Source organism: Pomacea canaliculata, linkage group LG6 (assembly GCF_003073045.1).
Source record: "Pomacea canaliculata isolate SZHN2017 linkage group LG6, ASM307304v1, whole genome shotgun sequence".
Taxonomy (NCBI): Eukaryota; Metazoa; Mollusca; class Gastropoda; order Architaenioglossa; family Ampullariidae; genus Pomacea; species Pomacea canaliculata.
The window spans coordinates 30,425,607-30,441,411 of NC_037595.1; the positions used below are offsets into that span (position 1 = coordinate 30,425,607).

The window sequence follows — 15,805 nt, forward strand, 5'->3', positions numbered from 1 at the left end:
TAATGAAGAACCACTTACTCAATGTAAAAAAAATTTACTATGTACTTTTTTTTGTGATTGCCGCGCAGTGCTCGACTCTAGCATGTAGCATGGAAACAGGACAGGTCGAAAAAGTAATCAAATAAAGTAACCCAAATGACTAATCGAATGCTGAATTTTTAAAGGGCAAAAGAAAATCACAAAGCAGTTAAATGACACAGTCAGCTATACAAGGCACCCAACCTGTCACAAACCAATCACACCTGTTCACCAATCAGCAGGATTGCTTTGCCCTGCTTGGCAATGGTCTGTATCAGGAAGTCAGTTCTGACATTGTCCACATTTGGAACCAGAATGGATGTGTATTCTGGGGTGGAATCAGCTGGGTACTGATATTCTGGTACCTGTGAACATAGTCACAAGCAATACAACTCATGAGAGCAGTTATTTTTCATTAAGACCTTCTCCATAAAAAATTGACAAAAAATCCATTTCTTGCACTAGTATCTTGGTGTGGTAAGTTTATAAAATATCTTGAATACAAGAAGTCATTATGCTAGCTTTACCACATAAGCACACATGCAGATACAATAATATTCAATGATATATTACCCTCTTAAGCCAATGTTCCCATTCTCCATTTTCTCCAACAACAAATTCAAAGATTGTGTCCTCTCCTTTTGCTGGGGGAAGTGGAAGGCGGCTGTTTGACACAAGCCATTCCTCCATCTGCAAGTCCAGAAAGAAAACAGAACTCAGCATGAACGCTGTCTTACTGTTGTTGAGGTCTCAACCATCTACCAATAAGAAGCAGTAAATACAGTCCCAACAATTTAATGAACACATACTAATAAACAACACTTCAGAAAACAAATAAAGAAAAATATATTATCCAAAAACAAGAAGTTTTGCTGTTGACAAAACAAATCTTCAATAACTGTTTGTATGAAGCTCTAATACCTTCTTTCTGTCATTCAGCTCCAGCAGCGAACCAATGGACCACATGATGGCAAAGACAATGAGGCGGCGCAAGTGTTCTCCACCAATTTCTTTGTTGTCATCCGTCTTGGGAATCAAACCCTCCAGTAAATCGATGGCTTGTCTGATGTAGTTACATTCCAGGATCTGACAGACATATTTGGAACAAAGGAAAGAAAAAAAAATAACAAAAGAATTAACACAATACAGTCTTGTTCCAAGATTGTGGCAATACTTTCAAAATTTATTGTATTTATGCTGTTCAGTGCAAGCAACCTTAGTTCATCACCTGTCATACCTGCTCCAAAGAAAGGAAACATTAAGCAGTATTAAAACTACAGAACCATCAGTCTAATCAGCCACCCAAGCAAAGAAATGATACTATTAAGAAAAAAATGAAAATTGACTCCAACCTCCATCTTTGGCTCAAGAGACTGCATGGCATACGTGTACATCTTGGGAAACACCCCTTCAAACTCATTGTAGATCACTTCTTTTTGTGTTGGTGGTCGGGTAAGCAGCCAGCCTTTAGAAGTCAAGAAAGTATTATTTGTTATACTGTTTACTGTAGATTATGTGAGTGAATACACATAATCACTCACCCTACACTTGCTTACAACGGCATGTGGATGTGTGCAGATGATGTTTGAGAATGCACTCTATCACTCTACCTACACTTATTGACAAAGGCATGTGGATGTGTGCAGAAAGCTCCATGTCAGTGCCTATGAACTGTTTCCTGAGTGTAGAGGTGTATTTTCCTTCTACAATGTTGCTGTTTAGGACCATAGCAACAATGCATAAGTTAATTTTTTCTGTTTTTCTTGAATGTGGTTACAAGCCACTGAAACATTTTGAAATAGCAAACATACTGATACAAACCAATAAAAGTGATGCTTATCTTTGAGCAAACTGCCACATGAGGTGACCTTAGGTAAAGGGTTATTACAGCAGTGCTGTCCACACTATTTTTCTCACCTTTCAGGATGGGGTCCCAGTCCAGAATGGAACTGCTCATGAAGACCATGCCATTTCGGGACACAGTGGCTGGGGATGCATTGTCAATGTTGTGCACTTCAAAGATGATCTTGCAGTTGGGGGCCATGGGGATGCGATCCCCATTAGCCAGAGTCAAGGTCTTGTTGTCATCCAGCACAGAGTTAAGATTCTCTATCCATATAGCATCAACAGGACCATCTAACACTAGCCAAATGTGCTCACCCTGTATAGCAATACAAGTTCACTAATATTTAACAAATAAAATGAAGAAAAGATTACATAAGCATAATATATAGATTTATACTATTTAGCTATAAAAATGAATCTACTGCAGTAGGAATGATTTATAAAAGTGATTATTTGTAGGTCTTGATGTTAATGGTGGAAGCAAAAGAGTTATTATGCAAAAAAAAAAAAAAGTACAAGCATACAGTTTATTTTAGTTCAAAGTAGAGTACATTAATTTTCCGGCAATCTCTTACAAGAATTCAGCTCTAACTCCAACAAGTACTTGCTTTCTTTGTCTTGTGAGTTCGGCGCCAAAGAGTAGAGAAAATCCCATCGGTCCAATCATTTGTAGCAACATCCAATCGGCCAAACATTTGGGGAGCAGTAATGGCCTTGGGGTTCATGCGCATCTCTTTGTGGGGAGTGCCACACTCTGTCATGGCTTTCATAAGCATGTGTATACAGCAGGTTTTGCCAGCACCAGAGGGCCCTAAAGTCATCATGCCATGGCGTACTCTCTGTGTCTCATACAGCTGAATCAGTTTCAGTATCCATGGGGCATGGTGGATCAAACCTCCTTCTGCCACCTAGAGGAGAAAAAGCAAGAAAATAAACTTCTTTCAAGGCTTAAATCTCCTTGGTCCACAGATTAGACTTTGGCTGCTCACTTACCTTAAAATCTCATGTGAAACAGCAATATTTGGTACAGGTCAAATTTTTACAATTTACCACAACACAGTTTCAGTTAAGCATGAGGGAAACTATTTACCTTTTTTCTCAATGGCTGCCTCAATCTCTGGGTAGCCAGCTTTGTCCAAAGTGAGGCCTGGGAACAAGTCATCGATGAGGGACATAAACAACGGTTCATCCTCATCCACCTGTTGCAAAAGAAACATTGCATGCACCATGTTTTATCTGAAGGACAACTGTAAGAGAATAATCAATAGTAGGTAATAATTGTCATTCTGTAAATATTGCTCTGTTGCAACAGGATGGGTATTATTTACTTACTAATTTGGAAAGATTCATGTCACGCAAGACACGCATGACTATTGTCTGTTCACTGTCTTCAGGGTTGGCACGCTTGAAAGCTCCAAGGGTTCTCAGCACAGACAAAATGTTGCGCAGACCAAAATCATAATGCACCTATTAATGAATCAGACATTGAAAAACGCTTTGAGCATGTGACACAATAAGGTAAAGAAAAGGTAAGGGTTGTCTCATAACCCTTTTTGAGTCGTTGGAGAGTAAGGTGTTAGAGACCACACTTTTCTTAAGGCCAGTTTCTTTTTGTGAAAGTAGTGCCCATCTCCTCTCCTTCTGCCTTACCTTCCCCATAATTCTTGACAGCTATCAACTGAGGAAAGTTTGCTGTGCCACAGGGGTATCAAACCAGCATGCCTCTGGGTTCAAAAACCAATCTTATTCATTATCAGTCAAAATCTGGAAATGAAAGAGTTTGTGGGTTTTTTGTGCTTAAAGTCTGCAATGTCCCCATTTCTGATATCTAGACCAAATATCTGTTCCTTTCAGACATGTACTAACCTGTTTGCTGAGCTGCTCTTCACAAAGTTTGTATAAAGTGAAAAACTTTTTAGCCAGCACAATGTTCTGCAGGAAACCACAGCTGGCCAGTTTGACACGGATGATGAATGGCTCTATCTGGCACCATCATGGCCACAGATCGAAAGTTGATCTTAAGATTTTCTGGCAGTTCCTGCCGACCAGCATACCCTGGATTCTGCAGAGTAAAGTCATTCAGTCAGATATTTACACACTTAACAGTTTAGGGTTAGGGTTTCAAAGGAAGCATATAGTGTCAACAATGCATTTGCAAGCAAACTGTAAAAAAATTCAGTGCTTCTAATTTAGTTAGTAATTACTTCTAATAGTACTACAGTACTAATAAATATTCTTTTATATATGCATGAAAATAGACACATACATATAACATGGTATCTACTTCACCAGATGCTGTTACTAACCATTGTCAAAAAGAGTCCAAACTCTGGGTCCATGTCTACAACATCACCATCAGTGAAAATGAACTGAGATTTGCGCTCCTTCTTGCAAGCCAACACAATGGCTATCTGCTGAGCTGCCACTGACAGCACAGGGAGCTCAATGCGATTGAACTCGTCAAAGCAACCCCAGGAGCCAGACTGAGCTAGACCTGACCATCAGGAGAAAGATGAAGAAAAATCATTTATTGTCAGGCTGCATGTCAACCTGAGAAGATGGGGGGTGGGGGGAAGGAGAGACTGTGTTGGTGTGTGTGAAAGAGAGAGAGAATGCAGATAGTGTAAGCACTGCTTAAAAAAAATATAAACTGAAAATAAAAGTCCACACTAAATAAAAAATAATTGTGTTCCATGTCATACCTTTGTAAATTCTACCCAGTCCTCTGTAGTCCATCTGATCTGAGCAGTTGAAAACTACAACGTACTTCCCTAGGCAACGCCCCATGTCTTTGGTGGTTTCTGTTTTGCCTGTGCCTGCAGGTCCTGCTGGGGCTCCCCCCAGGGACATACCCAGTGCCTGGGCCAGGGTAATGTAGCATCTGCAGAAAAATAAATGCAGTTGAGCTTTCTCATGATTGCTGCTTAAATTTTTATTTTATACTGCTGTCTTGTAAAACATTATCTTGTAAATAAACCTTTATCATGTTTAAAATGGAGTTTGCAAGTTGAATTATAAAGATACATGCATAGCGCACGACATGTAAAAGGTTGAGCGCAGCTCTCTTCTACTACTGATTTTGCCTTTCCTAATAAATGAAGCAGCCATTTCTGTTACACAGTTACTAGGAGAGAAGGGACAGTAACCTTCTGCTCCACATTTAAGTGCACTAACCCATTGACAGAATGCATGTACAAAGGTGCATGACTAATAACTGAGATGTAAAAAATTTTAAATGTGTATAATGCGCAAACCAAACCTGTCTGTGAGAGGAGTGATAACCAGACGGTCTGTGCAGCCTAAGAACTCCATCATGTAATTGAAGTTGACGTCAGTAATGGAGATGAGGCACTGGTCGGTATCCTCCTTGTAGTAAAAGCGGACTGCTTTAGCCATTCAAAATCATTGACAGACTTGATGTGTAGGCGTACAAGATCATCAAATATGTCCTTCTGATGGACATGGATAGTGATAAGCGTCTCATACTTGGTGCGCTCAATCTTGGTCAGATCTTTTGTGGTCTGGTCAATCAGCAAGTTCAAGAGGTCCAGAAATTTCTGGTTGGTTGCCACCATAATCTTTTTGTCTGTTCTTGCACTGTTTAAAGCATCTTCAGAGTCCCTTGTCCAGATCATCTGGATACCTAGCAGGCCAATCTGATTGCAGATGCACACATGCATATCTATTTATATGAATAGAAATGTATTTAAAATAATCTACCTATGCAACCATACACAAATTCTACCTAAAGAAATAGCTACAAAATTCTGTTATTATGTTTACAGAAACTCAAAATCATTAATGTAACTATTCTGCTCAGTCAAAATATACTCAAACTTACCTGCGCTGGATATGTATTTTCAAACTCCAACAGGTTGAAGGCTTGATCACCAATGGCCACAGAAGCTGAACGGATGATGGTGTGGATAGAACGACGACCAATCCTGAGAAGATCTCCCAGCCAGACTTCCACATTACCCTGTTACAAATAGTAACCACAAAACACAATAAGATTTTAAGTCAGCCAGTCAAAGGCTAGACATTATCGATGCTCAGTCATCTTGTTTATGTGCACAATCAAGTGATTAATGCCCAGGTAAGAGAAATCCTGCTGTTCATTTTCATCCCTTTACTCTTTTAGTTAAATAATCACAATATAAAATTTTATAGCATTAACTGATTTACACAACTAGCATGTAAGATTCAATTATGATCCTCAATTTTAATCATACGTATTGTATGCACAAGATAAACTTTACCTGGGCCATGACTGGTTCAACCAGATCAACACGTTCTCCCTCCTGAGAGTTAATGGCTAGGATTTTGTCGTATACTTTCTCATCAAATGTAACTAGGCGTGTATTATCAAACACTGACAGCAAGTGGTTCTATCAGAAATAGGAGAGAAATATGGGTTAGTTCAAATTTGACCAAATAATGGTAACAGTGATTATATTATGATAACCAATTCAGTTCAACAAGTCTTTGGACAATTTAATAGGTACAAGATGTGATATAAAAATGTTACCAAGATCTTAGCAAAGCTAACTTTTTTTTACTGTACAAACGAAGGCAAAACAAATTACGAACTAGAGTTAAATTAAAACAAGTATGCAACTGCCACAAACAATATTCCAAAAATGCTTACAATTTACTTATAACTACTTATTAACATTGACAGTTAAGTTAAATGTTTCTTCTTTGTTTACCTGGATAGTATGTGAGTCGCTGGCTTGACCCAGAATTTCCAGCAGAGCAGGGTCTGACACAAAGAAGAATCGGGGAAATACAAGGCGTTTTTTTTCCAAGTAACCTGTGAGAGACTTCTGGCAAATCTCCAGCTGTTCCAACAGGTGAGGCAGGAGCTGAGACAGTGTGTCATCACCAACACAGCACTGCACTACATTGGAGTTCTCATGTGCCCGCTGCATGATCTTTTGCCAAGACTTGTCAATATTGGTAAACCTCTTGGCTTCCTGTTGAAGAAGGGCGATGTATTACAAAACTTTGTGTACTTCTCATCTTCTTTATAAAAACAGGCCCAGGTTTGTTTACTCCATATCTGTATTTGGGATATAATCAAATACTCCATAAGTGAGTCTCTATTAAGAATAAATGACTTCAGGCAAATATGCACAACCACTGCAGACAATGATATGCATGCAGAAATACACAAACCTGAGGCAGTTGTTTAGCAATGTCACCACCCACAAACACAGCTTCAAGGTAGATCCACAGGTTCTGCACAATCAACCAGTTTTCAATGATTTCCGTTGTTCCTGTCAGCTTCTGCACCCATTCCTGAATCTGAGGCTTGAATGGAGCATTGTATCTGGAAAATAATTGCACAATGTAAGTTCTGCCTCTTTAGATGATAACAACATGAGTGCTGCCTCTTTAGATCATAAACATAGTGATGAAACCCAAACTCATGTGAACAAAAACAAATATTTTGTCTTATATACTTTGAGTAGTTCCTCCCTTAAAAATAACTGAAATATTTCAAAAATTTCTTTAAATAATATGACTGCATGAAACAAGCGCCCTTCAGCCAAGATGTTGCAGCTGTTCCCTTCTACACAAAAAAATATACCTTTTACTTCAACACAACAACACAAAATACCTGTTACTAAGCAAGGACCCAAGCACCATCAAGCTGTCTTCCATCAAAGCTACAGTCTCTGATGTTGCATCACCTGAATCAAAGAAGAAACAAATTAAAAAGTAAAAGGTAAAATTTACACAAGGGGCTATTGTGGTCCACCAAGTCAAATGCATGAAGTAGTGTGATATCATTTTTTTTTGTTGCTTTAGACCTCTCATATGACTGACAGAAGAGCTGTACAGTTCCTGTGTTCTTGCACCTGGACACCATGACCCCCAAGCCTGCAACCTTATGCAGTGAAGCACCATAACCACACAACTATGGAGCCTTCCTTAACAAACTAACAAAACCCAAAATAGGAACAGGCTAAAATGATTGACAAATACAACTCATGCTGTTTGAAGAAGTGCTAAGCAAAAGAGATTATACTCATATTAAATATTTGTAGCAGTATATTTTACCGCAGCACAATTTACTCTCATATGGACAGAATAAGGACCAATAAATCCACACACCTTTTAAGAGAAGTTCCCCACGGCTTTTGAAATTGGAGAACTGGAAGTTCTGTGCCCCCCAGTCACTGATGACCTGCTTGAGCTTGGCCTCAATGTCCTTCTCCTTCACAGCTGAGATGCAAATATCCTGGAACAATTGCATCACAGCCATTACTCTCTCTCTCTCTCTACGACTCACATTGTACTTCTGCCGAGCAAAGTGCTCACTTACTGAGGCATTTCATGTAGACCAGTTCCATGATTTTCCTTATTTTTCTGAGTGGGTTTTTTTTTTTTTTTTTTTTTTTTGGCATCCTGCATGAATGTGTAAAAATATTACACATTGTCAGAGACTAATATGTTAACAGAAGTGTGACAAGTTTACTGTCTTTATGCAACACGCATTCCTGAGACAAGACAAGTGTCACAGAAGAGCAATTAACATATCAAACAAGTACAGAAGTACAAGTACAAAATGAAGTGCCTAGAGATTCACACCACTTCTCACCTCGATGTCTTCTTTGTATTTCAAGAGAGGTGCCTTCATCAAGTCTCTAAGCAAGAAGTTTTCAGACTCCACATCAAATGTGTGGCCAGTTATCTGAGCAATGCGGTCCCAGTGTCGAGCTTGCATAGCCTTGTTGGACATCATCTCCAATAATGGACAAGTTTCATTAAAGTCATTAATGGTTTTGCTCAAATCAAGGAAGGCTTGCCACTCTTTCAGAGCCTTGGGCAGCTTGCGACATCTAGTGAGGAGAAGAGAGACGATGAAATTATGTGATAAGCATCAATTTTTCACCTGACAAAACTGTGATGACCATATCAGTACCATGAAGTGGGATCCCTCATTACCTGTCCATGAACTATATGTATTTTCATAAATAATGATCTTGAATGAGTGGTATTATTGACTTTTTTTAATGACAAAATGAAAAAGCTGACTTCAAACTGCATGCATCTTTTTTAAAATTATATAAAATGTATACAATTATACAAAAATATGTCATAAACACTGTCAAAAGCTGTAAAAAAGAAAAAAAAGCAATATTCAAACTTGTTCTGGAAGTCAAGAAGTTCTGCATTGATCTTCTCAATCTCAATGTCAGCCCAGGGGATGTCGTAGTATCCACTGACATTCTCCAGTACAGTATTGTACAGCTGATACAGCTTCTGCAGCAGGTTTAGCTCTTTGCGGATGCGAAACATTTCTGGATATTCTGTGACTGTCAGTCCAAACAGCTCCTCACCTCCAGAGTAAGTCACATACTTGCGCCACAGTTCATCAAACCTTGCCTGGTAGATATTCAAGCGATCAGAGGCTTCTCTTGGAGGAATGCCATGTTCCATGGGCCCACTGTGAACAAAATGTGTTGATTGCATTGTCTATGGACACAATATAACAGGAAATGATGTGACAAATTTTCTCTGTGATGGTAAACCTGTTGCTTTAAAAGTAACAAATGAAGCTTATGATGTTGCTGACATTATCATCGATTCCCTGATTAAAATGGATGCAGAGTTGGTTGACAATCAACACAAAAGAATTAACTCAAGAATATTGCTTGATGCATGAGCTGATAAATCTAAATACCACTCACGATTTGTCGTAGCCGGACACAAATTCATTGGAGTCAGCAATGAACTGCGTCACACCAGCCAGTAAATCAGCTTTGAAGGCTGGCTGAATAGACAGCAAATGCTCCTGCACTTGATGTGCCTATAGCATAACAGCAAAGAAAACCTTTACCCATGTGACTGAATGAGAAATGCAACATAAGTTTCACTTATAGCCACACTCAGACTACTTGAGAAATGCTATATTAGCGCTGCAAACATATAATGAAAGGTTCCATTTCTAATGTCTCACTTGAGCAATCAGCTTCCTCCAGCTGTAGGACAGGGTATCCACCCGTTCAGCATTGCCATCATTGAAGAAGATGTTGTAGCGGTGAAGGAGAGCATAGGTTTCTTCAACTGGTCCAATGGTCATGTCAATGCGAATCTATAATAATAATAAACAGGTCTCATCTTCACAATGTTATAACCACAGTTACAATCACAAATGACAAGTTTAAAAAAAAAAAATTTTAAAGAACAAGATTTATGAAAACAATGCATCTACCCATACCTTGCTGGTTTGAGGGGGTCAAACTAGCAAAGAAAGGAGACCTCTCCCAGTGCATTGACCACACCACCACCCTCCATATCATCATTGAGTAGTCAATCGAATGGCAATCCCCTTTTTATATAACTTTTGTGGATTTTAAGGTCTTTGACAGTGTAGGAAGAGGACGTCATCTGGAGGTTGACGAACCACTATGGTATTCCTCCCACACTCATAAACATTGTCCAGGGTTTGTATGAAGACTCGTCCTGCCAAGTTATCCACAACAGCAAACTCACTAAACCTTTTGTAATGAAGACTGGCTAAGACAGGGTTGCATATTATCCCCAACAACAATCTTCCTGATGGTCATAGACTGGATTATGTGCAAGATGACCCAAGACAACAACACTGGTATCCAGTGGACCTTCACCAAACAGCTAGAGGACCTGTATGTTGCAGATGACATTAGTCTCCTATCTCATCAGCAAACAGAATGCACAATGCCAAACTGAGTAAGCTATTAGAGGAAGCAGAGAAGACTGACTTAAAGATCAACAGGATAAGAGGAGAGTTGGGAGGCCAAAGCAGACATGGAAAAAAAACAGTAGAAAGGATGCCTGAACCGCATGGGCCCAAGTGAGGGGGGGCTGCCCAAAACCAGATCCACTGGAGAGGTGTTGTTGCGGACCTATGCTCTTCAAGGAGTAACAAGGACTAAACTAACACAGTACCTTGCTGGTTTAAAGGGGGGAGAGGAGGAAGGGGGCTGGTTAGTTGTTTTTTTTGCATACTATATCATACTATATCATGCTGTATCATACTGTATTATGCTATATTGTTTTATATAATGATATGTGATCAAGAGATAGGAGAAAGGCCAAAAATCTGAAAGTTCTGAGAGATGCTGGTGGAAGAAAAATAACAATACCACTCGGCAAGTACTACCAGAACCTGTCAGTCTTTGTCCTTTTCTGAGCTCCCATTCCACATATATATGCACACACATGATTTTTTGGCACAACAGCAGAATAGCAAAACAATTTCTAATAAAAATCTCTCAGGCTGTACTCCCAGATGTGTGGGATACCTCACCATCTCTTTAAAGTTGACATAATGGACATGATTACACAGTTCTGTGGGTGCAGCACTCACCTCATTCTCTCTGATCTCATTGAGTGCTGCCATAGCAGCACGCACATCATCAAGGTCTTTGACTGGTCGACTGAGGTGCTTGTTCAATCTGTCAATGAATTCCATGATAGAGTCCATTTCTTGGGCACACTTTTCATTCAGAGCTTTAGCATAAGTTTGCTTCCAGTTGCGTGTCTCTGTGACTAGTGCTAGTCGCAGCCGGTCTGTCAAGAACAACACTGAGCCCACTCGGAATGTGTGCTGTATTTCCTCAATCTCCTGCTCCAACCTCTTACAAAAACAAAATAATTATCATTTACAGTGATCATGATATGAATGACAGCACTAGATAGACAAAAGATTGACCATTATCAGATTAAAAGTTGACTGCAGTTTATAAATACCTCAGCAATGCAAATGACTGCAGCACTGACTTTCCAAAATATAAGCCAATATCATGTCATGGAAAAGAAACAGGCTGTAATAAACCTTAACACATAGTGCTTACTTGATAGTACTTGATCTGTGCCTCAATTTCAGACATGATTGGTTTGCTGTTCATGAACTCCTTTACCACAATGTCTGGTTCCTGCAAAATAAACCAATAAGAGGTAATTTTTCATTTATAGCAAAGATCTTATGTCGCATTCTGAGAAGCAATCAAATGAAACATAGCGGAAGCTTAGCAAACATTAGCCTAGTATCTGCTACATTTCATTTGACTGAATCTAATATTTTCCTTTTTGTTAAAAAGAAAATGCAGCTTAAAGACATTTCTTCAATACTTTTGCTTTGATTCTTTCTGCTTTACCTTTGCCCACAACTCTGAATATTTGGTGTAGACATCAAGAGATTCCTGAACATCACCCTTGAATGTGGAGATGATAGAATTCAGCTGGATGACAATTTTAACGACATCCTTGTGCTCACTGATCACTTTGTGCAAGGGCTTTATCTGTGAGGGAGGGGCATGCTTAGTACCTTCATCATTCTGTTCAGCAGCCATCATCTCAAGTTCCTGGTAGACAATGCAAACATTACAGCCAGTTGTCAATGTCAATGTGTGTTTGTTGAAAATGCTAAAGAGTGTCAGAGGGGGTGTGCCATAACTGTAGCTACTTCTTCTAGTCTACCATCATTCTTCGAAATTGCCTAAAATGCCAGACATAAGTGTATACATCATTTAAATGGCAAACAACATCATCTGTTTGTTGTAAATGTTGTAAGAAGGATGTGCCACAGTTGGAGTTACTTCATCCTTCTTCTCATCGAATCAAAATGGCAGATATCAAAGCAAATATGTAATTTAAATGGCACATAATTTGTTGTCATCTACCGTATACAAAAATTAATGTAATTTTCTGAAGTTTACCCATGCAGTAATGAAAGGCACTTTTATAAGCTTCAAGCATTCAACGTCATAAATACTTTTCCTATTTTTTAGCTTTTTTTAAACCAGTAGTTTACATGCTTGATAAAAATTTTAATATTTATGATTCTGAACTGTAAAAGTAAATATAAAGCAAACTGCTATGTAAGTATCACAGACATCAAGAACAAATATATGCTATGTTGGTATAAAATCTTCAAAGAACTCTTCTATCTCTTAAAAGAAAATGCATACTTATGAATATAAAAGAACAATCTGCAAATTTATGCTGAAAAGGAGCAATCAAGAACAAGTTTCTGCTTTGATAATAATTTATTAGCAAGCAATCACCCTGTTAGTTCATCTTACTCTGCAAAGCTGAAAAATTTTACTAAAAGGAATACTAAAATGGTGGCAAAGTTTTTAGGAGAAGAGAAAGTCTTCATGCAACAAGTGAAAGCAGGTTGCACCACAGCAGTCTGATAGCACAAGGCTAGAACACCATTAAATAGAAGGAGTTTCATTTGCCATAGGAGAGAAGCATGACATAGGATGATTTTCATGTTGTAAAAGTACTGACTGGAAAATGAGCATTCTCAATGCACAACAGCTAGCAGCATTCAGCCATGCATGCACCACGTAGGCACGAACTGTCTAAACAACTGGGTGGAAGGGTGGGATGTCTTTTCACCATTTTTCATATCTTCTTATGTTATTGTCAGTAAATTCTCATTTACTCTATGTCACAAGTAAAAAATTTTCTTCTAGTCCAATGGATTATCAGCACAATTAACCACTTCATACAACTGACTGATAGTAAAGAATTGGTGCCATAGCTTATATGCAAAAAGGTTAACACAAATACTGCACACACCAACATGTACTTGATCATGGAATACTTCACTACACTTTATCAGTAAACATTTTACTGCTCTCTCTCTCACAGAACACTGAATTGCTACTCCTCGCTCATGCCTTGATGGTACACTTCCACTATAAACTGGAGACAGCACTATAACCACACAGACTAACCTTGCCGTGCTCATTCAGTTGCCGCTAAAGCACAGAATAATGGGGAAAAAAAACTCTTTATAGTCTGCTTTTGTGCCCCCTAGAATATGATGCTGAGTTAAAAGCATTCATTTAACTGCAGTGGATTTATTCTTCACCTTTTTCAATATTAAATTTTAAGGCCTCTTTTAACAATGCAGATTACTGTCAGTTAATAAAAATTATCATAAAAACCTACTTTGATAACAAAAAAAATGGACATATTAGTTTTGTTTTCATGGCTTTTTTTTGCACAGCATGATATCAAAGCTTGTGTACAGAATAAATAAAGGGATAAAATGGTCGACCATCTGGAACTTTTAGACTCATGGTTATGACTGACAGCTGTAACAATCTTTAAGATGTTGATTAAAGATTAGTTAAAGAAGCATTCTACAGTTAAATGGTTATTCATGCAAACAATTACTATATGCTACAGCATACCTCAAAATAACTGGTAAAATACTTTGTACAAAATTCAAATGTCATTTAAAACTATTGAAACATATATATTGTGGAAATAGTTTTATGTTTATCAGTCATGGATCTGCTGTACCGTGTCGGATTTTAGTCTTGTTAATTAACCCAAAATGCTTGTCATTATGCTGAGGCCATTTTAGTCCAGGCAAACTAGTATACACAAAAAGCAAAAATCAGATGAAAGCATTTCCTACTTACCTTCTGTAGCTGACGCTGGTGCAAAATTTGATGTTCCCACTGTGGAACATCCTGCAGATAAAGAATATAAAGCATGCATATTACATTTAATAGAATTATTTTAAAGGATATGTTAAGATTTGGAAATAAATCTGTTTAGTTTTTATTTATTTTTGTTTAGTTTTTATTTATTTTTGTTTGTTTTTGATACATTTATATTGCCTTTACTACAATTATGTAAATACATTACTATATGTCTAATATTTTGTGATTATGTTGAATTATTAAAAAAGTGCTGTTACTGTGTCCATGTCTTAAATAGTACAAAATCAAGTGAAAACGTTGAATCTATGGACTAAAACTGTAGAAAACCATACTCTCAATTACAGATTCTAACATCATAGATACCTGGGAAGCTTTAAGGATGATCTGTACTGCCTTATTCAGCGTGTGCTGCAGTTCTTCAAGATTAGGCCGCATCACAACATTAGGGATAGCCAGGACCACATCTACACGAAAAAGTGGTGGCTTTGCTTCATCCCTTGGTTCATCACCTATTGTATAGCGTGTCGTCTGCAAGCGGCGCTTGATAGCATCCAAAGACAAACGAGTACCTGAAACCCCCCCAAACAAATTTAGGAATGTATCAAGCAGTCATTGCCATCATTAGATTAATTACTCATGAAAGATGTAAAGTTCTTGTGTTGTATAATGTACTTTTTCCTTATGACTGGAAACATACTTCAGGGTTGTACATGGAAACATTTACATTGGACAGGCTACAGACAATGGGAAAGTTGGGATCATATTTTATTAGGCGCACTGGTGGACAAATGTGACAAAAATGACCTTTGTATTTGCTGTTAATGTTTGTAGATGTATATCTTGAGAATGGACAAGGAATTATTCACCCAAATTTTAGGAAATGATCTTCTACTGAGTTTTACCCACAGTCATTAGAAGAAAAAAAAATTGCACCCACTAGACCTTTAACCAGATAAATGGATGTTGTAACATAGTCTAAAAACTATAATTATTTCCCATTTATATGCATCTCCATAAAGAACAAAGAATAAAGGTAAAATATGGTTTTAAAAAAACTGTAATGAACACACATTTCACAAATGCCTCTGTATTGCGTTGTGTAAAGTAGTTCAGTAGACTGTAGTACGAACAAGGCTGACACTCTTGGCATCTTTGCTTCTTGTTCTTGGAATCTGGCTGCACACAGGCATATCCCTCCTCTTCTGTCAGATTCACACGTTGTTCTGGAGGCAACAGCTCACGCAAGGTGGCAACAAGCTCCATCACAGAACGCTCTGCCAGTTGTGACTGACTTTTTGCATGAAAAATCAATCAATAAATTTATTTCAATTAAAAAGTCCTTAATGTCATGCTTTGTGTTTTTCTTGAAAATAACTTTACTAAATAAAAGGAAAAAATAATAATATATCATAAGGAAATAATATAAACATTTATTTCTTTTTTGTACTCTACTAGATGATATGACTATGTGGAGCTAATCC

The 15,805-nt window shown here is 38.0% G+C and overlaps 1 protein-coding gene across 1 annotated transcript in view; it reads right to left on the bottom strand.

The window, feature by feature from the left end:
- LOC112565653 (dynein heavy chain 5, axonemal-like) overlaps window positions 1–15,805 on the bottom strand; it is a 49,778-nt gene that overhangs the window by 20,269 nt on the left and 13,704 nt on the right. The window contains 30 exon segments of the mRNA XM_025241254.1: window positions 243–383; window positions 592–708; window positions 940–1,104; window positions 1,371–1,483; window positions 1,936–2,179; window positions 2,472–2,773; window positions 2,957–3,062; window positions 3,196–3,330; window positions 3,730–3,834; window positions 3,836–3,925; window positions 4,170–4,357; window positions 4,566–4,744; window positions 5,123–5,246; window positions 5,249–5,519; window positions 5,705–5,842; window positions 6,123–6,251; window positions 6,573–6,839; window positions 7,042–7,195; window positions 7,487–7,559; window positions 7,984–8,110; window positions 8,471–8,711; window positions 9,020–9,319; window positions 9,564–9,682; window positions 9,833–9,967; window positions 11,225–11,494; window positions 11,712–11,792; window positions 12,015–12,221; window positions 14,301–14,351; window positions 14,688–14,893; window positions 15,395–15,615. Coding sequence (XP_025097039.1) covers window positions 243–383; window positions 592–708; window positions 940–1,104; window positions 1,371–1,483; window positions 1,936–2,179; window positions 2,472–2,773; window positions 2,957–3,062; window positions 3,196–3,330; window positions 3,730–3,834; window positions 3,836–3,925; window positions 4,170–4,357; window positions 4,566–4,744; window positions 5,123–5,246; window positions 5,249–5,519; window positions 5,705–5,842; window positions 6,123–6,251; window positions 6,573–6,839; window positions 7,042–7,195; window positions 7,487–7,559; window positions 7,984–8,110; window positions 8,471–8,711; window positions 9,020–9,319; window positions 9,564–9,682; window positions 9,833–9,967; window positions 11,225–11,494; window positions 11,712–11,792; window positions 12,015–12,221; window positions 14,301–14,351; window positions 14,688–14,893; window positions 15,395–15,615 — 4,999 coding nt within the window.